The sequence below is a fragment of the Rhinatrema bivittatum genome, chromosome 4, assembly GCF_901001135.1.
Source record: "Rhinatrema bivittatum chromosome 4, aRhiBiv1.1, whole genome shotgun sequence".
NCBI classification, from domain to species: Eukaryota; Metazoa; Chordata; class Amphibia; order Gymnophiona; family Rhinatrematidae; genus Rhinatrema; species Rhinatrema bivittatum.
The window spans coordinates 234,550,302-234,577,112 of NC_042618.1; the positions used below are offsets into that span (position 1 = coordinate 234,550,302).

Here is a 26,811-nt window from a genome sequence, read left to right on the forward strand (position 1 = left end):
GCAGTAGATCAGGAGTAGATTGAGACTGTCCCAGAGGTCCATCAGAAGAGACACAAGGTTAAAGGGGATGGAACAGCTCCCCTATAAGGAAAGGCTGAAGAGGTTAGGCCTGTTCAGCTTGGAGAAGAGACGGCTGAGGGGGGGATATGATAGAGATCTTTAAGATCATGAGAGGTCTTGAACGAGTAGATGTGAATCTGTTCTTTACACTTTCGGATAATAGAAGGACTAGGGGGCATTCCATGAAGTTAGCAAGTAACACATTTAAGACTAATCGGAGAAAAATTCTTTTTCACTCAACTCACAGTTAAGCTCTGGAATTTGTTGCCAGAGGATGTGGTTAGTGCAGTTAGGGTAGCTGGGTTCAAAAAAGGTTTGGATAAGTTCTTGGAGGAGAAGTCCATTAACTGCTATTAATCAAGTTTACTTAGGGAATAGCCACTGCTATTAATTGCATCAGTAGCATGGCAGCTTCTTGGTGTTTGGGTAATTGGCAGGTTCTTGTGGCCTGGTTTGGCCTTTGTTGGAAACAGGTTCCCTGTACGTACCAGGATCAGTCCAGACTGCTGGGTTATGCCTCCTTTCCAGCAGATGGAGTCAGAAAAACTGAAAAGGCACCTCCCATATACCCTGGTGTGCCACCTGCGGTCCCTCAGTATTTCTCTGACTCCAGCAGATTGAGAGTGCATGACCTGCGGTCCTGATCATCTTCAAATTGGGAAGGGTTCCTCTATCCTTTTGGTGTCAGGTTTGATTTATTATGGGGAATCCTCTGAGTAGATCAAATTTTCTGTTAAAAAAAAAAAAAAAAGGGAAAAGAATTGGAGCCCAGGCAGGGCATCGCCCTTTAGCCTATTCCCGGAGTACTTTTGGTCCCCTGCCCGTGACCTGTTCCTCATTTCTCCCAGTGGTTCGTCGACAAAGCAACAAGTGATCTTGCAAACACTGAATCGTTTACAAGCCCTGGGAGCCATTGTTCCGGTTCCCCCGGCCGAGCAGAGGACCGGTCGTTATTCCATCTACTTCATCGTGCCCAAGAAGGAAGACACTTTTTGTCCGATATTGGACTTGAAGCAGGTAAACAGGACATTGCGTGTTCCACGCTTCCAGATGGAGACTTTGAGATCAGTCCTTGCAGCCATCCACAAAGGCAAATTTTTGGCTTCTTTGGACTTAACAGAAGCGTATCTCCACATAGGGATTCGAGACTTTCATCAGCAGTTTCTCAGGTTCATGATACTAGGGAAACATTACCAGTTCTGTGCTCTGCCATTTGGACTGGCGACGGCACCGAGGGTCTTCACCAAGGTCCTGGTGGTGGTAGCAGCGAGCCTTCGCAGGGAAGGCATTTTGGTACACCCCTACTTGGACGATTGGCTCATATGAGCGAAATCACGCCTACTTTGCCAGGATGCAGTACAGTCGTGTTGCACCGTCTGGATTCTTTCAGCTGGATTGTCAACTACTCCAAGAGCCAGCTGGTGCCCTCCCAGAGATTGGAATTTCTGGGGGCGCGTTTCGACGACACCAGCTTGGGCAAGGTCTTTCTACCACAGGGGAGGATGGAGTGACTAATGTCTCAGGTTTGTCGTCTGTTAGCTCTTCCTTTGCCCGTGGTGTGGGATTATTTGCAGGTTCTTGGTTATATGACATCCACACTGGAGCTAGTTCCGTGGGCTTTTGCTCATATGCGTCCTTTGCAAATGGCACTACTTTCTCGTTGGGATCCAAAATCGGAGGAGTTTCAGATACCATTACCACTCCTCGAGCTGGCCAGGTCCAGCCTGGACTGGTGGTTGATTCCGGATCATTTGCTCAAGGGTGTGGACCTGGAGCCCCCTCAATGGATCATCCTGACGACGGATGCCAGCCTGATGAGTTGAGGGGCGGTTTGTCAGTCACAGTCTGCACAGGGCCTCTGGACACTGCCACAGTCCAAATGGTCCATCCATCGCTTGGAAACCAGGCCGGTTCGCTTGGCGCTCAGCCACTTCCTTCCGCTGGTTCAGCACCAGGCAGTTCGGATTCTCTCCAACAATGCAACCACGGTAGCTTACATAAACCGACAAGGAGGCACATAGAGTCATCTGGTGGCCTCCGAGGCAAGCCGATTGATGGATTGGGCGGAGCGACACCTGTCTCGCATAGCGGCATCTCACATAGCCGGGGTCGACAATGTTCAAGCGGATTTTCTCAGTCGTCAACAGCTAGATCCCGGAGAGTGGGAACTGTCGAACGAAGCACTACAGCTTATCAGCCGAAAGTGGGGGACCCCCAGATTAGACTTGATGGCGACTCGCCTCAATGCAAAAGCAGCGCGCTTCTTCAGTCGCAGAAGGGAGCACGGCTCCGAAGGCGTAGATGCTTTGGTTCTTCCTTGGCCCACACACGTTCTTCTATATGTGTTTCCTCCATGGCCACTAGTGGGGAAAATCTTGCGCAGGATCAAATCCCACACAGGACACGTCATTCTGGTAGCCCCAGAGTGGCCAAGGAGGCCGTGGTTTGCGGATCTGATCAATCTAGTGCTGGACGGTCCATTACGTCTCGGACATCTGCCTCACCTGCTTCGGCAGGGCCCAGTATTTTTCGATCAGGCCAATCGCTTTTGTCTAGTGCAGTGGTTCTCAACCCTGTCCTGGGGACCCCCCCAGCCAGTCGGGTTTTCAGGATATCCACAATGAATATGCATGAGAGAAAATTTGCATACACTGCCTCCATAACATGCAAATTTTCTCTCATGCATATTCATTGTGGATATCCTGAAAACCCGACTGGCTGGGGAAGTCCCCAGATATCTTTGTTTAACCTAAATGACTGTATTTTGCGATCATTGCTGTCTATGATCAGCATTCAGAATCTGTTAACTCATTCTTGCTTATGTCTTATTAGTAAAACTATATGGAACAGGAGCGTCTCATACAACCACCAAAACTCTAGCAATGCTCCACTCAGATTCAGTTGCCCAAGAAGAGCTTCTTCCAGGTAAGCACCACACAGAAAATTAATCCTAGGAAAATGTAGCTTGCAGTTCATTTGCCTTCCGAAGAACAAAAAGCAAGACACTGACATTTATTGAATGAATCTGTAGCCCACCAGTCCTAAACACTTTCATTAAGCCAAATAATTTAGAAAAGAATAAATAGACTCAACAGATTATTTCAAAAGTCTTTCGGATAAATAGAATCGTAATATTTTTCCTAAAACTTAGGTAATCGGTTCAGTGTAGATCTCAAGGGGGGAGGTCATAACATAGGTTGAAGGCTAAAACAGAACAGATGGCACTCTCTCTCAGATAGGGAACACAGTCTGGCTTGCCTTGAAGATCTAACTGATCTAATGGTTTCATGCTCGGTTAATGCAGGCTTCACATATAAATGAGCGTCTCCTCTGATTGCTTTGTAGGTGAGCATGAGGACTTTAAACTTAACACACCAAGATTCTGGGGTCCAACGGGAGTCTGAGAACTGGTGTCATCCTGTCTCGATGACTGCACCCATGATAATCTGTGCAATTATGTTTTGTATTTTTTGTCCTAAATGAAGTAGTGATTTTGGAATCTCCAGTCCCCTTACGTACCCAGATCAGTCCAGACAGCTGGATTTTACCTCCTTTCCAGCCGTCTCTTAATCCAGTGTTCCACCTGCTGCTCCTCAGTATTTCTCTGTCTCCAGCAGATGAAGGTGGTGAAAAACCTGTGGTTATGACCCAAGCTTAAAAAAAAAAAAAGACAAAGGTAAGGACAACAGAAGTCCTAAGGTCGCAGCGGCCTCCCGGGGAGTAGTTAGCTCCTGGTGAGACCATCCTCCCTGGTCGCAAGCAAGGGACGAGCAGGGGTTGGGAACCCCCTCTTTAGATCCTTGGGGTGTAGGGGTTGATAGCTGGTGGTCCAGTTCACACACCCCCACCTTCTTCATAGCCTCTGCTTTCTCCAAAAAAAAAAAAGCTGTCTTTTAATAATTCTGCCTACCTGAAGTTGGAAAAAGAAAAAAAAAAAAGGCACAGAGTGCAGGCTATCAGAGCGGGCAGCAGGGCTTGCTAGCAGCAGGAAGACTGCGATCATCCAGTCAGCAGTGAGTCTTGCCGGGCATCTTTTCTCTGTTCTTCTGGGGCCGGTTCGACTTTACTCACGCGGCTCCTCCGGTGGCAAGCCCCGCTCGAGCCGTTGCTCGTGTTGCAGGGAGTGTTTTTCGGGCTGCGATTTGGCCAATTGCTGCACTTGGTGGCTCCCTAATAATGAGCCTTCCCTGAGCTCATCCGCGCTGGTTTCTTCACAGCAGCTTGGCTCTGGTAGAGCTGTTGCTACCTCTGAGGTGCAGGTTGATCCGTTCTCTTTCAGCGTGGGAACGGCGGCCATCTTGGGATACTTTTCGTGCAGCAGAGGCAAGAGCTTTAGGGGGAGGGGATTTTCCTCTGGCACTTTCTCCTGCCGATTTTCGCCCTAATGAGGTGCGGGGGGGGGGCACTCTGAGGGGGGCCCCAGTACCCTGGGAGGGTCTCCAGGGGGCCAGACTGGTTTTCCCCCTGAGTTCATCCTTTTAATGCACCAGGCTTTTTTAGCAAGTGGTGCTCAGAAGAGGGGCCCACCTGGGAAGGTAGCCAGGAAGGAGGATCCGCTGGCGGTGACGCACATCCAGACGATTCATTCTCCCGCGGGGCGTAGTTTCCTGGGAGGTAGAGAAGGAAAGTCCGATCAGGAGCAGGTCAGGAGGCTCCTCCTCCACCCTCTGATGGCCCGGACCTCGGATGTGAGCCTGGCGTTCTCCCTACAGTTGAGGGTGACGACCCTAAAGTGGTCCGCCTATTCCATCAGGAGGAGCTGGCCCCCCTAATCCCGCATGTTCTGCAGGAGTTTGGGATTGTGGCAGCTCCTGTGGTCCCCATTCCGGATAATGTGGATCTAGTCTTAGCGGGGCTCCGGGTCCCCGCTCAAACTTTTCGTCTTCACTCCATGTTGTAGCAAATGATGGCTCGGGAGTGGGATACTCCAGAGACTGGACTCAAAGTTGGCAGGGCCATGGGCAAACTCTATCCTCTTCTGGAAGACATTTTTGGACCTGTTGCAGGTTCTGAAAGTGGACGCGTCCATTTTGGCAGTCACAAAGCAGACTCCCATCCTGGTGGCCCGAGCAGCAGCTTAAAAGATCTCCAGGATCGCAAGCTTGGAAGGTCACCTCAAGAGAATTTTCGAGGTTTCTGCAGTAGTTACATGCTCAGGGTGGTCCTCCACTGGGTGCAGCAGTTGCTCAGCGCTAAGGATTTGGAGCCCCAAGAGGCGAAGCAGGCGGAACGTCTGGAAGCTGCCTTCACTTATGGCGCAGACCCTTTGTATGACATCCTTTGCACCTCGTTGTGGACCATGGTGTCGGAAGTCACTGCCAGGAGGCTCTTGTTGCTCCGTAACTAGGCTGCGGACGTATCCTCAAAAGCCCAGCTTGGTGCTGTTCCTTTTAAGGGCAGGCTGCTCTTTAGAGAGGACTTGGAGCAACTAATAAAGCAGCTGGGTGATAAAGTGCATAAGCTGCCTGAAGATAGGCCGAAGGAACAGAAGGCTTTCTTCTTGGCTCACTCTCATTTTGGAGGCCAAAGAAGGCCTTGGAGAGGTTCCAGTCTTGGTCGCAGGCCTACCGCGGGCATCGATCAGCCCATGATGGTTCAGGGCAGGGGCCCAGTGGGGCTAAAGCTTCCTTGAATCCCCTTATGGGTCCCCAGAAAGTGCCATCATTTGTCAGACCCTGGAGCGCCTCCAAAGCCTGGGGGCCATTGTGCCGGTTCCCCCATCAGAACTCGGAACGGGACGTTACTTCATTTTCTTCATGGTCCCAAAGAAGGAGGGAACTTTTTGGCCCATCCTAGACTTAAAGAAGGTGAACGTGGCCCTCAAAGTACCACGTTTTAGGATGGAAACTCTCCGCTCGGTCATTGCAGCCGTACGGAAGAGCAAATTTCTGGTGTCACTGAATCTGACGGAAGCCTATCTCCACATCTGGATTTGCAAGGATCATCAGAGGTACCTCAAGTTTATGGTTCTTGGACAACATTTTCAATTTTGCGCTCTACCGTTTGGCCTCGCCACGGCTCCACGGACCTTCACCAAAGTTGTGGTGGTGGCGGCCCTACGGAAAGAAGGTGTTCTGGTGCATCCCTATCTGGACGATTTGCTCATCCGAGTGAAGTCAGCCAATCAATGCTCGCTGGCAGTGGATGTTGTCCTCCACCTTCTGAGGTCTCTGGGCTGGGTGGTCAACCTCTGCAAGAACAATCTAAACCCATCCCAGGTCCTGAATTTTTTTGGGAGCGCGTTTCGATACCCGTGTGGGCAAGGTGATCCTCTGAGGACAGAATCCTCAAATTGTGCTGCCAAGTCCAACGTCTCTTGCAAGCCTCAGTGTCCCGGGTCTAGGATTACCTGCAGGTTCTTGGTTCCATGGCATCGACCTTGGAACTGGTCCTGTCAGAGCAATTCCATCTACTGCTTCCGCTTACTGGCGTTGCCAGATCCAGTCTTTCGTGGTGGCTCACCTATGACGACTTGGAGTATGGGGTGAATCTGGAGATACTCCAGTGGATGGTGGTGACAATAGATGCCAGGATCTCTGGCTGGGGAGCGGTATGCCAGACTCAGTCAGTTCAGGGCTGGTAGTCTCCAGTGGAAGCATCCTGGTCAATCATCTTGAGACAAGGGCCATCTGGCTGCCCTGCAGAGCTTCCTCCCCCTCCTGTGCAATCAGGCAGTCAGAGTCCTGTCCGACAATGCGACGACCGTAGCCTACATCAATCGGCAGGGAGGAACCAAGAGTCGTCCTGTAGCATTCGAAGCAGAGAAGCTGATGACCTGGGTGGAACAGAATCTAGCGATGTTGGCTGCGTCTCACATTGTGGGATTGACCAACATGCAGGTGGACTTCCTCGGTCAACATCTAGACCCAGGAGAGTGGGAGATGTCCGATGCTGCCATGCACCTGATCTGTCTCAGGTGGGGTGAATCACACGTGGATTTGATGGCAACTCTCACAAATGCCAAGGTGGCGCACTTTTTCAGTTGCAGAAGAGATTACAGTGCGGAGGGAGTCTGTGCCCTAGTAGTCCCTTGGCCACACAATGTCCTCCTTTACATGTTCCCCCCCGTGGCCGCTGGTGGGAAAAATTCTTTGGAGGATAGAACTTCACCTGGGCCCCAGAAGCCTTGGTTTGCGGACCTTGTGAATCTGTCTTTGGAGGGCCCTCTATGACTCTCCTTAGTCAGGGACCTATATTTTTCAATCAGGCGGATTGCTTTTGTCTTGCGGCCTGGCTTTTGAGAGGCGGCAATTGAGGAAGAAAGGTTATCCGGAGGCTATTTCCACCCTGTAGCAGGCCCGGAAAACCTCCACGTCTCTGGCGTATGTACGTGTGTGGAAGGTCTTCAAGGCCTGGTGTCAGCCTCAAGGGGTGGATTCTCGTAGGGCTTCGGTGGCTCTAGTTCTCTCCTTTCTGCAGAATGGCTTAGACAAATGATTATCTTATAATACGCTAAAGGCTCAGATCTCTGCCGTATGGGCCGATGCAATACAGTGCGCTCAGCCGAGCGCACTGTTTAACCTGATAAACTCGGCGGTTGTTTTCATTACTGGCAGACAAGCAGGTTATGAAAACCGAGGCCGAGTTTACTGGTGTTGGTCTTCATAACCAGCAGCCGTGGCGGGTCGTGTTAGAAAGGAGGCGCTACGGTCGCACAAGCGACCCCCCCTAATTTCCATATTGCATGGCGCCCCCCCCTTGCGGGCACCATGCATGTGTTAAAAAAGCGGGCGCTGAAATGTCAGCGCCCGCTTTCAGTGCACGTAATTGCATCGGCCCCCTAGGATGTTTGCGGAGCCATACTCAGGGTGCTCCTCTGGCGACTCATCTGGATGTGGTGCGTTTTCTCTGGGGCGTGAAGCATGTGCGTCCCCCGACTCGCAGGCTATGCCCCTCCTGGAGTCTAAACCTGGTTCTCCAGGGTTTGTGCGAGGGCCCCCTTTGAGCTGCTCAGGAAGGCTACTTTAAAGGATCTCACGTCGATGGTGATGTTTTTGGTGGCCATTTATTCAGCCAGGAGAGTCTCAAAGCTCCAGGCCTTGTCCTGTAGGGAGCCTTTTCTCTGCATCTCAGATTCAGGAGTATCACTGCTAACTTCCCCATCTTTTTTGCCGAAAGTGGTTTCTGCCTTTCACGTGAATCAATTGGTGGAGCTTCCGGCTGCGGAGCTGACAAGTCTACGTGCGAGCCAACTTAGACAGCTACATGTCAGACGTGCTGCTTTGCTCTATCTTGAGGCTACCAGTGGGTTCCGTTTGTCAGATCACCTTTTCATTCTGTGGCATGGGGAGAAGGGACTGTCTGCGTCTAAAGCAACTATTGCTCGTTGGTTAAAGGAGTCAATAGCGTCTGCTTATATCTGGTCTGGTCACCCAGTCCCGGAGGGCTTGAAGGCTCATTCTACGAGAGCGCAAGCAGCTTCATGGGCAAGAGTGTCAGCTCGTTTCCCTGCAGGAAATCTGCAGGGCAGCTACCTGGAGTTCTTTACACACCTTTTGCCAGACACTACACACTGGGATGTCCAGGATTCAGACCTCACCAGTTTCGGGGCCAGTGTCATCCAAGCGGGGCTCTCGCAGTCCCACCCTAATTAGGAGAGCTTGGGTATATCACAGTTTCCTGGACTGATCCATGTACGTACAGGGAAAGGAAAATTGGTCCTTACCTACTAATTTTCATGTCTGTAGTACCACAGATCAGTCCAGATGCCCGTCCATTGGGGGGGGGTTTTCCAGGTTGTGGGTGGAAAGCCCACTCACTCTGTACTGTCCTGTTGACTTGTGCCTTTTTTTTTGAAGAAATGTATAGCTTTCTTTTTTCTAAGACCTTTTTCCTGTTAAAGTTTTATTCTTCATCCTCTGCTCGTTCGGGGGGATGGAGTTAGGTTTAAAATGGTTATTTTTTTAAATATTTCTCCTTGGGTATGAACAAATACTGAGGAGCAGCAGGTGGCACACTGTTAAGAGAGAGCTCTCTCGAAGTTTTTCTCTGTCTCCATCTGCTGGAAGGGAGGCAAAACCCAGCTGTCTGGACTGATCCGTGGTACTACAGGAAAGAAAATTAGCAGGTAAGGACCAATTTTCCTGTAAACAGCATTGCAGTAGTTGGTTACTGAATGAATTAACTCTGCAGCATGACCCTAAGATCAGAAAACTGTAACATGTTTCAAGCGGCACACCAACTCCAGTTTATAGAACAAATTCTGCCCACCATGCTAATCTGAGCTTTCATTATCAGCTTGGAATAAAAAATGACTGTTATCTGACTTCACTTGAGCAGTGCACAATGAATTTCCAAGTGTTAATTGCACTGATGGATGTGGGTCCAAAGTGAGGCTGCCCCATCAGATCTTTATCTTTTTTTTATTTTTAGGTTCATGGCTTCCTTATTTTGTTCTATGCGCTCACCAGCTGCTTGGTAGCAGTCAGTGATAGTACTCAGTACCTAAATTCTGCAGGATGAAGGAGGAGAAATAAGTGGATGTCATCTGCATATATAGGACATGACATTCCATAAGAATTATGTGCATTTGTGCATGCCCACCTGGGGGGGGTTGGAGATAGCATAGTGAGGCGAAGAGATATCCACAGGCTGAAGAAGCGAGGAAATAGAATAGGCAACAGGAGAAATCAGAAAGTGAAACTTGGATGAGGGGTGAACGAAGGATAGAGAAGCTAAAGAGAAGAAAAGAACAAGATGGGGAAGAGAGAGTATGTCAGGAGGAGGAGGATATATACTGGCTGAAAAGATAAAATGAGATTGCAGATCAATAGGAAAAAAGCTGAAGTTTCCTGAGAAAAAGTAATGAAGAAATTGTAAAATAATGCTAGAATGAGAATTAAAAAAAAAAAAAAAACTGCAGGAAACTGGAGGCTCTTCATATCTGTTGCTTTTTTTTTAATTGCAGATGACCCTGCAATTTGGGCTGTTCCACTAGATGCTAATGATGACTTTTCTACCAATGACAATAAACCTCTGTCACCCTACGTCCCTAAAACCCCAGTCGGACAGCACCACATGATGACTCGGAGCAAGACCCCTCAGAAACCACCCATGAGACTAGCACAATGGCATCCGCAGTCCAGCAACCATGGATCATGCACACACAGACCAGGTAGAGGAAAGCTTACAGCAGGAAACGCTCGAAGGGCAATTATTGAAAAAATGAATATGTATTTCAGTTTCCTGTACATACCCGAATCAGTCCAGACTGGTGGGTTTTGCCTCCCTTCCAGCAGATGGAGACAGAGAGAAACTTCAAGAGCACCCCCTCTTAATCCATTGTGCCACCTGCATCTCTTCAGTATTTCTCTGTCTCTAGCAGATGGAGGTGGTGCAAAACCTGCAGTTCTGAACTGATTTGAAGTTCACAAAAAAAAAAAAAGTTTTCAATTTCTTGAGCTCATAAGATCAAGCAGGACAACAAGGTGCAGTGATTCCTCCCAGGGGGTTGGCAGGTCCTGGTGGGACTATCCCCCCTGGGAGCAGGTATAATAGGAGCAGGGGTTGGATACCCTACATGCTCCCCATTCCAGTGAGGCGCCAGGAGTGATTACTGGTGGTCCGGTCCCTCCCCCTCTCCGACCCCAGATCCAGAGAAGCCTGCCTGCCCAGCCGGTAAGGCTAGTTTTAAAAAAAAAAAAACAGACAGGAAACCTCTTATTTTCTCAGCCGCGTGACGGTCCTTCTCACCTGGGCGGTCAGAGGCTGGGCGTGCGACCGCAATTACAGCTCCCGGGCTCCGTTCCTTCTCTGATTTCCTTTCGGTGCCTCCCGCATGCCCCATCTCCGCGCCAGCCAAGCCATGTGATGTAAGATGCTCTGCCTGCGGGGAGCCAGCTTCGCAGCTCTCCCACGCATGCCTCTGTTCATGTTGCCTCCCCGGTGGGGAGGGGTCTTCGGGTGCAGTGATGGGGTCAGCAGCTAAGACCCGCGATGCGGGCAAACAGCCGCTGTGCAGGAGAGCGAGGCTGACCAGTTCCCACTGAGTACGGAACAGCGGCCATCTTAAAAGCTTTTGCTGCAGATAAGGCAGCAAGGGGAGGGAATCTCCTGCCAGACCTGTCCCCTGCTGACTTGAGCCCTGAGGGTCCTCAGGGCTCGTTGCATGATCTTCCTTGATGACCCCAATCCCCTGGAGGGGGATATGAGGCCCGCCTATTCTTACTGCTGAGTTTGTGCTTTTGATGCACAAAGCCTTTTTTGGCCAGCCAGTCACAGCAAGGTGGCGTGTCAAAGCACAGGTTGATTGAGGGGCCACCCTAGAAGGTCTCCGGATGGCTGGAGCCACGGGGGGGCCTTTAGAATCTGGAAGATCCGGGGTCCCTCGCTTCGGGGAGACGTGAGTGACCCTCCTCGGGGAGACTTGGACCTCGTAGAGCAATCAAGCCCCGAACCTTCCTCGGTACCTCCTCCCCTTACTGGGATCGATCAGGGCGAGGAACCAGAGAAGGCTTTACCTTTGGATGGAGACGACCCAAAGGTCATTTGCTTGTTTCAGAGGGAGGAGCTAGATACTCTGATTCTGCATGTCCTAGCAGAGCTTGGCATTGCTCTCCCCCAAGATGACCCGGATCAGGACATGGTAGATCTGGTCATGGCCGGGTTGCGAGGTCCAGCCAAGACGTTTCCTTTCCATTGAATGGTTCAACAGCTAATGATCCGTGAATGGGAAACTCTGGAGTGGACTGGGCTATGGACAACTCTATCCCTTGAACAAATTAGGAAACAACTAGTTTCCAATTTAAATGCAAAAAAATGACTAGTTGCTAAAGTTAAATATTATGTTGCCATCTTCTCACAAGATTTCTTCTGTTAAAAATGTATTTTTATTATATTGCAAATTTTTAAAAATTTCCAATTTTTAATTTTAAATATTGCATTTTTTTTTTTTTAATAAGAGAGAAGACCTCAGGACTGGCAAAGTATCTGATAGACACAGAAGCTCATCAGCCAGTTGTTTCAATCACTAGTCTTTTTATCTTTTTTTTTATTTTTTATTTTACTAAAATAATGATGAATTTAATGCATGTTTCTTCTGAATGTATTTTTCGCTCCATAAGACACGCACTGTTTTTCCCCCAAAAATGGGGGGGGGAAATGTCTGTGCATCCTATGGAGCGAATGTAGCGTCTCTGCCTCTCGTGCATCGTCCCCCTCCTCCTCCTCCTCCCAACTCAGCCCAATCAGCATGGTGGCGCAGGTCAAATGCAGGAAATATTTTGTCATGAATCACTGAACTGTGCCATGAGCTTGGAAGGGTGGAGGTTTGTGTCGTGTGTCCCCTATCCCAGGCGGTATATTGCCCTCATGATTTTCTGGTGTGTCTGGCAGATGAGAGGGAGATGGCCTGTGCTGACCATGGGCTTTGATGCCGTGTGTCATCTTCTGCTGGCGGAACTTGAGCTCCCTGCTGGTCTGCTGTTCCTGGGGTGCATCTCGCTGTGAGGGTCGGCGTGGCGCAGGTCAGACATCAGCTGTTTGAACCACATGGGCTACGGAGGCCCCTCCAGTTCAGACGGCTGGCATTTGACCTGCACCGCGCCAGCCTTTGCAGTGGGATGCACACCGGGAACAGCAGACCGGCAGGGAGCTGTTTGAACTGGAGGGGCCTCCATAGCCCACGCAGGTCAAACAGCTGATGTTTGACCTGCGCCACCCCGATCTTTGCAGTGAGATGCACCCCGGGTCCGGCGGGGAGCTCGGGCTCTGCTAGTGGAGGACGATACATGGCATCAGGGTTTGTGGTTGGTGCAGGCCATTTCCTTCTCATTTGTTTGGACGTATTGAAGGGTCATGCGGGTGGTATACTGCCTGGGATGGAGGACACATGACACAGACCTTTGCTTTTTTGGTTCTTGGTGTGGTTCAGTGATTTGTGATAAAATGCTTCTTGCATATGAAGCAATGTGACTTTTCAGAACTAATTAGTTTTTGACAGCTGAAATTAATGAAAAGCAAATAGAATTTCCTAGCATGTAGCAAATGGACTCAGGACCAATGGGTATAGTGTACTCCTGATAGCAGTTGGAGACGGATCAGATTTCAATCTGACATCAGCCCTAGTACATATACCCCTGCAGGAAGTGCAGCTCTTCAGTATTTTCCATCTCCATAGCAGTTAGGGACTATCTGCACACTCTCACAGCGTTAGAGCAAAATTTAACGGAGAAAAGAACCCAAAATAAGAAGAAAACTTACCTCATCAGCGAGTGCCGCTCTCCTGCGGTGACACCCTCGGGTCCCTCCCCCAGTTGAGAATTTCCGAGGTCATTTCCGTGGTCCCTTGGAGGTGAGCCTCGGTCCAGCGGCCGACCTTCGGCAGGGTCCTAGCCCCCGATCTCGGGCGCAGCTGAGAGGCAGCGGGTGCAACCTCGAGCGCGGCAGTGAAGGTATTTGCCCTCTCTCCCCGCAGCCAGAGACCGCTCGGAACGAAACCGGGAAGCGCCAACAAGGTAAAGCAGAAATCTTGTTTAAAGACTCCAGTCTCCAAAGCTCGAGGAGTCGCACAGGTCGCCGGCCGGAACCAGTGCCACCGGGTTGATCCGCCCTAGCAGGGCTAGATCCCAGTCAGATCCAAGGGCTCCCTCACATGGAGACCCTCCAAGGGGGTCGCCATATTGCCCGCGTGGTTGCCGTCGCCATTTTGGCCCTGTTCGCCGCCGTATCGATCTATGCACATAAGACGAGCTGTGCGCACAACATTCCTTGTGAGCACAACTTACACGCTGAAGTACCGTATGCACAGGTTAAGCACGCAACTCGCGCTTACTGGACCGGGCGCATAACTGTGACTTCTGCGCACACCCATCCACGCGCATATATTTGACGAGCCGGAGCACATAATAGATTCTACGTACCTATATCCATGGCACCACCGGAAAAAGAGCTCAAAGTTCAGAGCCTCTGCCCAGCATGCCATATCAGAGCCACACAACACGAAGAGGCAGGCGCCCTGTGTATCCAGTGCGAGGAGGCCCTGGGGGATCAAGCCCAGGGCCAGTCCCATCTGGGGGTGAGTGCTAGCTCATTAAGTACTCCGGGCCTAGCAATTCGCAGCGGGACACCTCCTCAAATGGGGCCCCCCCCCAAGGACACAGCACCCCCTAGCTTCGACCCAGCATCTATCTCCTGGGTGGAATTTTTCAAAGGCCTGCACACCTTTGTTCACATGCAGACGGAGCCTCCGATATTACGGCCACAGCCTTCACCAGAGGACCTCTACGCTCCGGGCCCCTCTAGGCCCAGGGAAGTGAATCCACCACCAGGAAGTCCCACATACGGGGACACTGACATCTCGGAGGAGGAATCAGAGCCCCTGGAGGAGGGGGAACTCCCCCCCCGGGGACAGAGCCTCACCAGACCATGAGACGCGTCTTCACAAAGGACAAGCTTCCAGACCTGGTCACCCGCAGCCTGAAGGAGCTTGCTATCCCAGGCACAAGTGCCTCGGGGGAGCCTAAGACGAATCCCCTGCTAGAGGGACTCCGTCAGACCTCCTGCCATTTCCCTCTGTTACAAGCTGTCCAACAGCTAATTGACCTGGAATGGACTGCTCCAGAATCTTCGTTCAAAGGGGGACGGGCTATGGCAGCCATGTATCCTCTGGACCTGGCTGCCAAAGACCTTCTGACATGCCCAAAGGTGGATGCCATGGTCTGCGCAGTCTCGAAGTGCACTACTATCCCAGTGGAGGGAGGCGCAGCACTCAAAGATGCCCAAGACAGACGTCTGGAATCCATCCTTAAACATTCATTTGACGTCTCCGCAGTGTCCCTACAGATAGCCGCCTGCTGCACTGTGGTAACACATGCCTGCCTATCACAGACCAGGAGCAACACCCATGGGGAAGTCATGGAGCCAGCAGTATCGTTCCTCGTGGATGCTGCTTCCAACCTGGTGCGCACTGCAGCTAGAGGAGTGTCATCAGCTGTGGCAGCCAGGAGCTCTGGCTCCAAAGCTGGTCGGCCGACGCGTCCTCCAAAACAAGACTCACAAGGATGCCCTTCAAGGGATCCCTCCTGTTCGGCAGCGAATTAGAGAAACTGGCTGACAAATGGAGCGAGTCCCCACTGCCTCGGCTACCAGAGGACAGGAATAAGAGAAACCAGCGACCCTTCCCCCAATCCTCCAGGGGCAGAGGTTCACAGCACTTCAATCCATAGAGAAACACTTATCAAGCACCTCGTCCCACAGGCAGGAACCAGTCCTTTTGGAACAGGCACAACAAAAGCGGAACCAGCTCGGGTCCAGGCCCTAGCCGCACCCCACAATGAGAATCAGCCAACCCGTCCAAAGGAAGAAGCCATAGGGGGCAGACTTGCCCTATTCTACCAAAGAAGAATCGAGATAACTTCGGACAAGTTGGTCCTAACCATCATTCGAGAGGGGTACTACCTGGATTTCCTCCGAACCCCTCTGGACAAGTTTGTGGAATCCCCCTGCCACAATCCCTACAAGAGGGTGGCAGTGGAGGCTATGCTGAGCAGATTACGGGCCCTAGAGGCCATAACCCCAGTACTTCCACAAATACATACTGGACATTATTCCATCTATTTTATCGTCCCCAAGAAAGAGGGTACGTTCAGGCCCATCCTGGACCTCAAGTCTGTCAACCGTCACCTGCGGATTCCCCGCTTCCGCATGGAAACCCTACGCTCCGTAATAAGGGCGATTCAACTGGGAGAGTTTCTCACATCCCTGGATCTGTTTGAAGTATACCTACACATTCCGATCCATCAAGATCATCAGTTTACTACGATTCAAAATCCTGGACCGTCATTACCAGTTCCGGGCGCTACCCTTCGGGCTAGGCACTGCACCCCGGACGTTCACCAAGATCGTAGTAGTGGTGGCAGCAACACTGAGGAAGGAAGGGATCTTAATACACCCTTACCTAGACGATTGTCTGATCAGGGCAAAATCCCCAGAGGAAAGTCACCAGGCAACCAACAGAGTCAAAACTCTACTGGAGAGCCTCAGATGGGTGGTCAACACAAACAAAAGCTGTCTGCAGCCCTCACAGTCTCTAGAATACTTAGGAGTCCGCTTTGACACCAAGGAAGATAAGGTCATCCTAACACCGTCAAGGAGATCAAAACTGAGAAACCAGTTGCGAACCTCGCCCCACAGCATGGGATTACCTTCAAGTCCTTGGGCTCATGGCATCCACTCTGGAGGTAGTACCATGGGCATGAGCTCACATGAGACCCCTACAGCACCCTCTATCGCGATGGAATCCACTGTCTCAGACTACACCGTATGTCTACAGCTCCCGGGCAGGGTTCGGACCCAACTACGATGGTAGCTACAAGACGACCACCTGAGCCAGGGAACAAGACTATCCTCACCGACCTGGATCCTGCTCACCACGGATGCCAGCCTACGAGGATGGGGCGCACACTGCGAAGAGCTAACCGCCCAAGGGCAGTGGAACGCAGAAGTCAGGATGGAACATCAATCGCTTAGAAGCCTGGGCAGTCAGACTAGCCTGCTTATGGTTCGGTCACAGACTCCGAAACAAAGCGGTCAGAGTTATGTCAGACAATGCCACAACAGTGGCCTACATCAACCATCAGGGAGGAACCAGGAGCCAACAGGTGTCTCTGGAAATAGACCTCCCTAATGTCGTGGGCGGAAGGGAACCTCCAAGAGATCTCTGCCATCCACATCGCCGGGAAAGACAACATCACGGCAGACTACCTCAGCAGAGAAAGTCTAGACCCAGGAGAATGGAAGCTATCGACCACAGCGTTACAACTGATAGTGAACCGTTGGGGAACACCAACTATGGACCTTCTCTGTACGTACCCAGATCAGTCCAGAATGCTGGGTTTAGCCCGCCCCCCCCCCCCCCCTTTAGCAGATAGAGAAAGAGATGTTTTTAAAACAAAACTTCACCTTATATAGGAGAGTGCCACCTACAGACCGGCAGTATTTCTTTGTCTCTAGCAGATGGTGGAGATGCAAAACCTACAGTCTGGTCAGAGTTTTAATTTTGGGGAAGTTTTAGTCAGTTTAGTTTCTGAGTTTAATGGTTTCTTTGTTGTTGGTTGAATTTAGGAGGCGTTTCTTTAAAAAAAAAAAAAAAAAGTGTTGCCTATGTTCATCTGTGCCGACATAACACGGCGGCTGAAAGAAATTCAGCAGTGTTATGTTGGCACAGACTTGTTGTTTGAAAAGTGAAACAAGTTGTCAATTAAGTACCTGTTTCCATTAAGATGTCGGGGCATGTTTCAGATTTATTGAATGTGTGAAAATTTCCTGTTCAGAAACACAGAACGCATGATGTTTGCTCCAGATCTGCAGAAATTGGATTGACTGTCCTCAAGTGCTTCTACAGGTTTAGTTCCTAGGAGGGTTAAGTGAACCGGTTATTTCTTTTCTTGTTGAAGGGTTATTGTACATAGTTATGGTGGTTTTTTGAGAGCCATTCTGCTTTGACATTGAGTAATACTGCTGGACTGTAGGTGGCATCATCCTATATAAGGCAGAGTTTTGACTGAAAACTTCTGTCTCCATCTGGTGGGGGTGGGGGGGGGGGGGGAAACCCAGGAGACTGGACTGATCCGTGGTACTACAGGAACGAAAATTCTCAGGTAAGAACATAACATAAGAAATTGCCATGCTTGTTCAGACCAAGGGTCCATCAAGCCCAGCATCCTGTTTCCAACAGAGGCCAAACCAGGCCACAAGAACCTGGCAATTATCCAAACACTAAGAAGATCCCATGCTACTGATGCAATTAATAGCAATGGCTATTCCCTAAGTCAACTTGATTAATAGCCATTAATGGACTTCTCCTTCAAGAACTTATCCAAACCTTTTTTGAAGCCAGCTGCACTAACCACATCCTCTGGCAACAAATTCCAGAGCTTTATTGTGCGTTGAGTGAAAAAGAATTTTCTCCGATTAGTCTTAAATGTGCTACTTGCTAACTTCATGGAATGCCTCCTAGTCCTTCTATTATTCGAAAGTGTAAATAACCGATTCACATCTACTCATTCAAGACCTCTCATGATCTTAAAGACCTCTATCATATCCCCCCTCAGCCATCTATTCTCCAAGCTGAACAGCCCAACCTCTTCAGCCTTTCCTCATAGGGGAGCTGTTCCATCCCCTTTATCATTTTGGTTGCCCTTCTCTGTACCTTCTCCATCACAACTATATCTTTTTTGAGATGCGGCGACCAGAATTGTACACAGTATTCAAGGTGTGATCTCACCATGGAGCGATATATAGAGGCATTATGACATTTTCCGTTTTATTAACCATTCCCTTCCTAATAATTCCTAACATTGTTTGCTTTTTTGACCGCTGCAGCACACTGAGCTGACTATTTTAAAGTATTATCCACTATGATGCCTAGATCTTTTTCCTGGGTGGTAGCTCCTAATATGGAACCTAACATCGTGTAACTACAGCAAGGGTTATTTTTCCCTATATGCAACACCTTGCATTGTCCACATTAAATTTCATCTGCCATTTGGATGCCCAATCTTCCAGTGTTGCAAGGTTCTCCTGTAATGTATCACAGTCTGCTTGTGATTTAACTGCTCTGAATAATTTTGTATCATCCGCAAATTTGATAACCTCACTCGTCGTATTCCTTTCCAGATCATTTATATATAGATTGAAAAGCACCGGTCCAACTACAGATCCCTGAGGCACTCCACTGTTTACCCTTTTCCACTGAGAAAATTGACCATTTAATCCTACTCTCTGTTTCCTGTCTTTTAACCAGTTTGTAATCTATGAAAGGACATCGCCTCCTATCCCATGACTTTTTAATTTTCGTAAAAGCCTCTCATGAGGGACTTTGTCAAACGCCTTCTAAAAATCCAAATACACTACATCTACCGGTTCACCTTTATCCACATGTTTATTAACCCCTTCAAAAAATGAAGCAGATTTGTTAGGCAAGACTTCCCTTGGGTAAATCCATGTTGACTGTGTTCCATTAAATCATGTCTTTCTATATGCTCTACGATTTTGATCTTCAGAATAGTTTCCATTATTTTTCCCGGCACTGAAGTTAGGCTCACTGGTCTATAGTTACCCGGATCGCCCCTGGAGCCTTTTTTAAATATTGGGGTTACACTGGCCACCCTCCAGTCTTCAGGTACAATGGATGATTTTAATGATAGGTTACAAATTTTAACTAGTAGATCATAAATTTAATTTTTTAGTTCCTTCAGTACCCTAGGATGCATACCATCCGGTCCAGGTTATTTGCTACTCTTTAGTTTGTCAATCTGGCCTACTACATCTTCCAGGTTCACAGTGACTTCGTTCAGTTCGTCTGACTCATCACCCCTGAAAACCATCTCCGGAACTGGTATCTCCCCAACAACCTCATTAGTAAACACGGAAGCAAAGAATTCATTTAGTCTTTCTGCAATGGCCTTATCTTCCCTAAGATCCCCTTTAACTCCTCGGTCATCTATTGGTCCAACCGACTCCTTCACAGGTTTCTTGCTTTGGATATATTTTTAAAAGTTTTTGAGTTTTTGCCTCTATTGCCCACTTCATTTCAAATTCTCTCTTTGCCTGTCTTATCAATGTTTTACACTTAACTTGACAATGCTTATGTTTTATCCTATTTTCTTCAGATGGATCCTTCTTCCAATTTTTGAAGGATGTTTTTTTGGCTAAGATAGCCTCTTTCACCTCACCTTTTAACCATGACGGTAATCGTTTTGCCTTTCTTCCACCTTTCTTAATGTGTGGAAAACATATGGACTGCGCCTCTTGGATTGTATTTTTAAACAATTTCCAAGCCTGTTGAACACTTTTAACCTTTGCAGCTGCACCTTTCAGTTTATTTCTAACTATTTTCCTCATTTTATCAAAGTTTCCCTTTTGAAAGTTTAGTGTTAGAGCTGCAGATTCTTATTGTCCCCCTTCCAGTTATTAGTTTAAATTTGATCATGTTATGATCACTCTTGCCAAGTGGCCTCACCACAGTTACCCATCTCACGAAATCCTGTTTTCCAGTAAGAATTAAATCTAAAATAGCTCCATCTCTTGGTGGTTCCTGAACCAATTGCTCCATGAAGCAATCATTTATTACATCCAGGAACTTTGTGTCTCTAGCAAGTCGTGATGTTACATTTACCCAGTCAATATCGGGGTAATTGAAATCTAGTAATCAAACAATGGGAACACAACTATCAATATTATAAATAGCCTCCATGAAGGTGTCAGCAAGCCAGTCGCTGTGTTTATAATCAAAACCAGCTGGTCATCCACCTTCACACAAATTTATTTCAAAAATACTTTTTTCTGAGTTTTTTGTATATTTTTTGCTTTTTATATAAAAAATCCCAATCCAGGAATTTTCAGCGCTAAACTGACCCAGACCCAGTTGGGCTCCCTATCCTTCAAAGGGAAATTACTCTTTGGAGATGATCTGGACCAGATTATCAAGTCACTCGGCAAGAATAAGGTCCACGAGCTGCTGGAGGATCGGCTGCGGGCTGCTAGGACCTTCAGTTCCACTAAAAGCCGTTTCCAGAGCCAAAGACGTTTCCATCAACCAAGAACAGCTGCCTCTCATCCGCCCTCTTCGCGTTCCCAGTCCTGGTCTCATTCCTTTCGTGGCCAAAGACCGGCCCAGGATAATCTTCCCCAGGGGGCAGCTCCCAAATCTTCACAATGAGGCCGTGCCGGCCCACTCCTTGGACCCCAGGATAGGGGGCCGTCTCTCCCTCTTCCAAGAGGAGTGGGTCAAGATTACCTCGGATCAATGAGTCCTGTTATTCTAAAGCACAGTTATGCTTTAGATTTTGCTCGTCCTCTTCTTTCCCTGCGGACCACCACAGAAACAACTCATAGTTCGACAGGCTCCTGTCCCTCTGAGCAATTCGCCCAGTTCCTCCGGAAGTGGGAGCCGGCCATTACTCAGTCGACTTTATAGTCCCCAAGAAGGAGGGCTCATTCCATCCGATCCTGGATCTCAAGATGGTCAACAAAGCCCTCAGGGTCCCACACTTCAGAATGGAGACCTTACGCTCAGTGATAGCATCGGTACACAGCGGAGAATTTCTGGTCTCCTTGGATCTGACTGAGGCTTATCTCCACATTCCCATCCTCAAGGCGCATCAGCGCTTCCTTCACTTCAAAATTCTGGGAACGCATTTTCAATTCCAAGCCCTGCCATTTGGACTAGCGACAGCTCCCCGTACCTTCACCAAAGTATTTGTAGTAATGGCGGCAGCCCTCAGGAGGGAAGGAATCCTGGTCCACCCCTATTTGGACGATTGCCTCATCCGGGCAAAGTCCCTGGTCCAGTGTCAACGAGCGATAGTGTTGCATCTCCTTCAGTCCCTTGGATGGGTGGTCAATTTCTCCAAGAGCAGCCTTACTCCATCTCAGTCCCTGGACTTCCTAGGAGCACACTTCGATACAGCTGTGGACAAGGTACTTTTGCGTCCGGATCGGGCCCAGGCTCTCATCTCCCAGGTAAAGTGATTCATTTCGCTCTCTCTTCCCACAGCCTGGGATTATCTTCAGGATCTGGGCACTATGGCATCCACTATCAATCTGGTACCTTGGGCTTTTGCGCATACGTGTCCTCTGCAGAGAGCCTTGCTCTCCCGCTGGAAACTGGTTTCTCGGGAGTTTCAGGCCATCCTCCCACTGCCAGAGAGGACCAAGGATAGTCTGGCCTGGTGGCTCAACCTGGATCATTTGGCAGTCCCTCAGTGGATGTTTGTCACCACAGACGCCAGTGTCTCCAGTTGGAGAGTGGTCTGTCAGACGAAATCGGCACAGGGGACGTGAACAGAGTTGCAAGCATCCTGGCCGATCAATCACTTGGAGACCAGAGCGGTACGCCTGGCGTTGAAGCGTTTTCTCCCCCTAGTCCAGCGTCGGGCAGTTCAGATTCTGTCAGACAACGCAACAACAGTAGCGTACATCAATCGTCAAGGGGGAACAAAGAGTCGTCACGTTTCTTGGGAGATGGACAAGTTGCTGGCCTGGGCGGAGGTCCACCTTTCCCACCTAGCGGCCTCTCACATCGCAGGAGTAGACAACGTTCAAGCCAACTTCTTGAGTCGTCAACGCATAGATCCCAGAGAGTGAGAACTCTCCGAGGAAGCAGTGGCACTTCCATTCAGTCGGTGGGGGTCTCCCCACCTGGACCTGATGGCCACTCTACGGAATGCCAAAGCTCCATGATTCTTCAGCCGCAGAAGAGAGCATGGCGCGGAGGGAGTGGATGCCTTAGTCCTTCCCTGGCCGCAGTACATTCTCCTCTACGTGTTTCCGCCATGGCCCCTGGTGGGAAAGGTAATCCGAAGAGTAGAGCGTCACCACAGTCCAGTAATTTTGGTGGGCGCCAGAATGGCCATGTCGGCCGTGGTTCGCGGGCTTGGTCAACCTCACAGTGGACGGCACTCTTCGCCTGGGGGACATCTACCATGCTTACTGCGCCAGGGTCCAGTATTTTTCGACTAGGCAGATCGCTTCTGTCTTGCGGCCTGGCTTTTGAGAGGCGCCGGCTGAGAAGACGAGGATATTCTGAGGCCTTGATCTCGACCCTCCTCAAGGCTAGGAAGACCTCTACGTCCATTGCCTATGTCAGAGTTTGGAAGGTCTTCGAGACCAGGTGTGGCTCTGTACCTGTCTCGCCGCGGAGCACCTCAGTGGCTCAGATACTGTCATTCCTGCAACAGGGCCAGGAAAAGGGATTGGTCTACAATTCCCTGAGGGTGCAGGTGGCTGCCCTCTGGTCCCTGATCCAGCACCGGGAGGGAACCCCCCTTTCCTCTCACCCGGACATTGTCTGATTTCTCAAGGGAGTGAAACACATTAAGCCTCCAGTACATGCTCTGTCTCTCTCATGGAGCCTCAACTTAGTTCTTCGAATTCTAGGCGGCCCACCTTTCGAACCGCTACCCTCAAGAATCTTATGCTCAAGACAGTCTTCCTGGTGGCTATTTGCTCTGTTCGCAGGATTTCGGAGCTTCAGGCGCTATCGTGCAGGGAGCCCTATCTCCGTTTCATGGATTCTGGAGTCTCCTTGCGCATGGTGCCCTTTCCTGCCTAAGGTTGTTTCTGCGTTCCATATGAATCAGATTTATTTAGTTATTTACTTATTTTTATATTCCGGTGTTCGATTTTACATATCACATTGGTTTACAATCCAACAAAAAATGATGGTGGAACTCCTGTCTTTCTCAACTGAAGATTCCCGTGAGCTACGCAAGCTTGATGTTAAGTGCATCCTCATTCACTATCTGGAGGCCACAAATGACTTTCGCTTGTTGGATCATCTTTTTGTACTAAGAAGGGGGCCAAGGCTTTGAAACCCACCATTGCTCGCTGACTGAAAGAGGCCATCACCTCAGCATATATTGGTGCCGGTCGACAGCCTCCAGTGGGCATCAAGGCCCATTCCCTCCGAGCTCATGCGGCTTCCTGGGCAGAGAGTCAATCCGTTTCGCCTCAGGAGATATGCCGAGCAGCCACCTGGAAGTCTTTACATACCTTTGCTTGGCACTATTGTTTGAATCTACAGCCACCGGTTTTCGGCTCCTTTGGCAATCAAGTCATTCGAGCAGGGCTATCCGGGGCCCACCCTAAGTAGGGAAGCTTTGGTACATCCCATTTTCTGGACTGATCCGGGTACGTACAGGGAAAAGAAAATTATTCCTTACCTGTTAATTTTCATTCCTGTGTACTACATGGATCAGTCCACACGCCCGCCCTAAGGAGTTATGGGATTGTTATTGTCTCTCTACTCAAATTGTTTTCCATATACTATGTGTTTAGTGGCTGTTTCATGGTTCATTTTGCAAGTTTAGTTGCCTCTTAAAGTTTAGTACACACTGTACAGTTGTTCAAGTTGAAAGGTTATACCTTGATCCATCCATCTTGTCTCTTCAGACTTTGATATTCTTAATACTGAAGGATGACAGAGGGTGCACTAGCTTATATGGGAGCACCCTTCAAAGTTTTCTCTGACTCCATCTGCTGGAAGGGGGACATAACCCACTGTCTAGACTGATCCATGGTACTACAGGAACGAAAATTAGCAGGTAAGGAATAATTTTCTTATTTCTGTTCTGTGGTATGTAGCCATACAGCATTTTTTGCAATGGCAAGTATCATACATTCCTTCAACTAATCATATACCCAGCAACCAGCTACTTAATCAGCTGGCATTAAGCTATATTCTATTTATTCAGTAGAAAACATAAATGCTATGCTGGGTCAGACCAAGGTCCATCAAACCCAGCAGTGTCTAGTCCAGTCACAAGTACCCAGCAGATCCCAAAACGTAGATCTGTTTCTTGTTACTCCTGCCCAGGGATAATGATGGCTTGTAAAATTTTTATTTTTTTTGCTATTGTTTTTCAGTCAACCAAATGTATTTTCCATATGCTGCAAGTTGCTTTGCCATTCTCTAGTAATTGTATGAAATAGAATGATGCTGTTTCTTTGTAAGCTGTAGTACCAGATTTGTTTACATGTCAATGGAGTAAACGGTTCCTGGGTGTTGCCTTGGCAGCATTAATGTAAGCATAACAAATGTATTCACGTTAGGTGGTGAAAATATATTTTCTCTGTTGATAGAGGACTGACATCATTCAGTGCACTGAATCGACCCCTCTCTCTTAGGCTGGTAGAGTTTTTGTTGTAGTGAGCGTTCCATGCAGGCATTGCCTTGTGAGCCCCTGCAGTTTTGTTTTTTTTTTTCATTTGAGCACCATCATGGATGTGTAACTATCTCTCTAATTTTTCTGTAAATTCTTCTTAAAAGTTAACTCACTGCCTCAGCAGCCCCTGCTACTTTTCAAAAAAGAAAAGAGAAGACAAAAGAATATTTTGCCACCATGAGTAACTTTTTAAGGACTATATTTGTGATAGGAAAATGTGTATCACCGATGAACACGACTTATGCTACCACTGTCTGGAGCCTGTAGGGATAAGTTAGTCACTTAAAAATGGTCTGTGCAACTGAACCAAATTTTTCAGGCCTGAGCAACACGAGATGGAAGTCAAGTCAAATTTTTCAGGCCTGAGCAACACGAGATGGAAGTCAACGGCTCCTGCCGTTTTAATGTGAATGCCTGTGGGAACTACACTGAGGAGAAGCTGCTGCTGCTATTCTTCATATCAAGCAGTCTGTCTTCACCTTATAATTTTGCTGGTACTGCCAGACACAGACTTGCTCAGTTTGTGGCCTTGACAAACTTTGTATCCAGTCATGAGACCCAGCATTGTTTGCCAGATGTCTTCCAGCTTTCACCATCATCTCCGTGAGAATATGCATGTATGTACCAGCTAAATAAAGTCCTATTGGAAACCCATCAATCCTATATCAGTGGATTGTCATAACATCCGATGAATATCAACTTTTGGATCCTATACATCTGTATGAAGTTCTGATGAAAGAAATACTTTGGCTTTGCAGATTCAGGGGCTGCTGCTGCTGCTACTCACTGCTGTTAATGTAAACTTCACACCCGTGAACTATGCCCATGAGACTTTTCAGAAATCTCAAGTCTAAGCTTCGAGAGTGGGCTCCCTGCAGGCTGAGTACGACGGAATACTAGCCAATCTCATCCTTGCCTAAGCCCTTACAAGCCAAGCCAAGCTTTGAGTTTGCATCCCTGAGACAGTGGTGGTAACCTGTCATTTGCCTGCTGGAGGTCCAGCTGGCTGCCCTCCAAGCTGAGATAGGATCCTGATTCTCCAGAAGGCGATTCAACTGCAACAGAGAATGAGAGAGCCTGAGACCATCTTTGTTACATCTTCATGCACTGCTGATCAGCATAAGATAAACTGGCTAAATTATTATTTTAAGCTATTAATTTTACTGGCAATGCATTTTAGACATGCAAGTTAATTTCGGGCTAGTTGCAAGTCTTTTATAACCTTTGCAGCAAGTGATTTATTCTGTTAAACCAGGAATGTAAAAATCTCTCTCATATATAAAACACTGTATACTTTATCTACTACAATAAAACTCTTAATATCTGCCTCTAAAAGGTGTAGACATTCTGCTCAGTTTATATGAACTTGAGACGCATGCTATCTGATTTAAATAAGTCAGAGGAACTGTAGGAATAACTTTATAAATTGATCCACAAGCAAACCATTGTGCATGGATGTCATTTCCAAACATTGAGAGCCTGGAAAATGGAGTAATTGTATAAGTCTCAGAAAAGCTGCAGTCTGTCCTTTTCCCAAAGTGCAGCCTCATCTGCCTCCCTGGGAATGTAGTTGAACAGAGTTCCTCTAAAACTTCTCCCCCTTCACCGGAACAGGCTGAATCCTTGGGTTTGAGTAAACATAATCAGATTGCATCAAAGAGAGGTGCCACTGGGCGGAGCTGCCGGTGCAGCCAGCACCAAAAAACAGTGAGCCTCGGCACTGTCAACACACTGCCAGATGCATTGACCCTTACTGCACGATGCATCGGCACTATTGACAGATGATACTTTGGCACCATCGAAGCACAAGACTCTGGCGCCATCAATGCATAAATCTTCAATACATTGATGAATTTCTTGTTCTGGGTTCAATCTTCAAAACCTTCTCCATCAGAGCAGGCCCTTTCATCATCGATGCATCGTGCTGCAGTGCTTCCAACACAACTGTGTGCTTGCCTGCCGAGAATTTTGACAGAGGCAGGAGATATGATTCCCCTACCCCCACCAATTACAAGAGCCATTGTACCAACAAAATTAATGGAAAAAGGGCTATGTCTGGAGACACCAGATCCCATTTGCTCTCTGG

The 26,811-nt window shown here is 48.6% G+C and overlaps 1 protein-coding gene across 9 annotated transcripts in view; it reads left to right on the forward strand.

Annotated features, from left to right (window-relative positions):
- RAD52 (RAD52 homolog, DNA repair protein) overlaps positions 1–26,811 on the forward strand; it is a 95,914-nt gene that overhangs the window by 61,694 nt on the left and 7,409 nt on the right. For 3 of the 9 annotated variants that reach the window (XM_029599923.1, XM_029599922.1, XM_029599924.1), the window contains exons 10-12: positions 2,893–2,985; positions 9,968–10,174; positions 24,830–26,067. In XM_029599923.1, coding sequence (XP_029455783.1) covers positions 2,893–2,985; positions 9,968–10,174; positions 24,830–24,906 — 377 coding nt within the window. In that variant the 3' untranslated portion in view covers positions 24,907–26,067. Of the gene's footprint in view, positions 1–2,892; positions 2,986–9,967; positions 10,175–11,960; positions 12,085–24,829; positions 26,071–26,811 lie in introns of those variants that run through there. The other 6 variants (XM_029599930.1, XM_029599929.1, XM_029599928.1 and 3 more) reach the window with 5 other exon arrangements.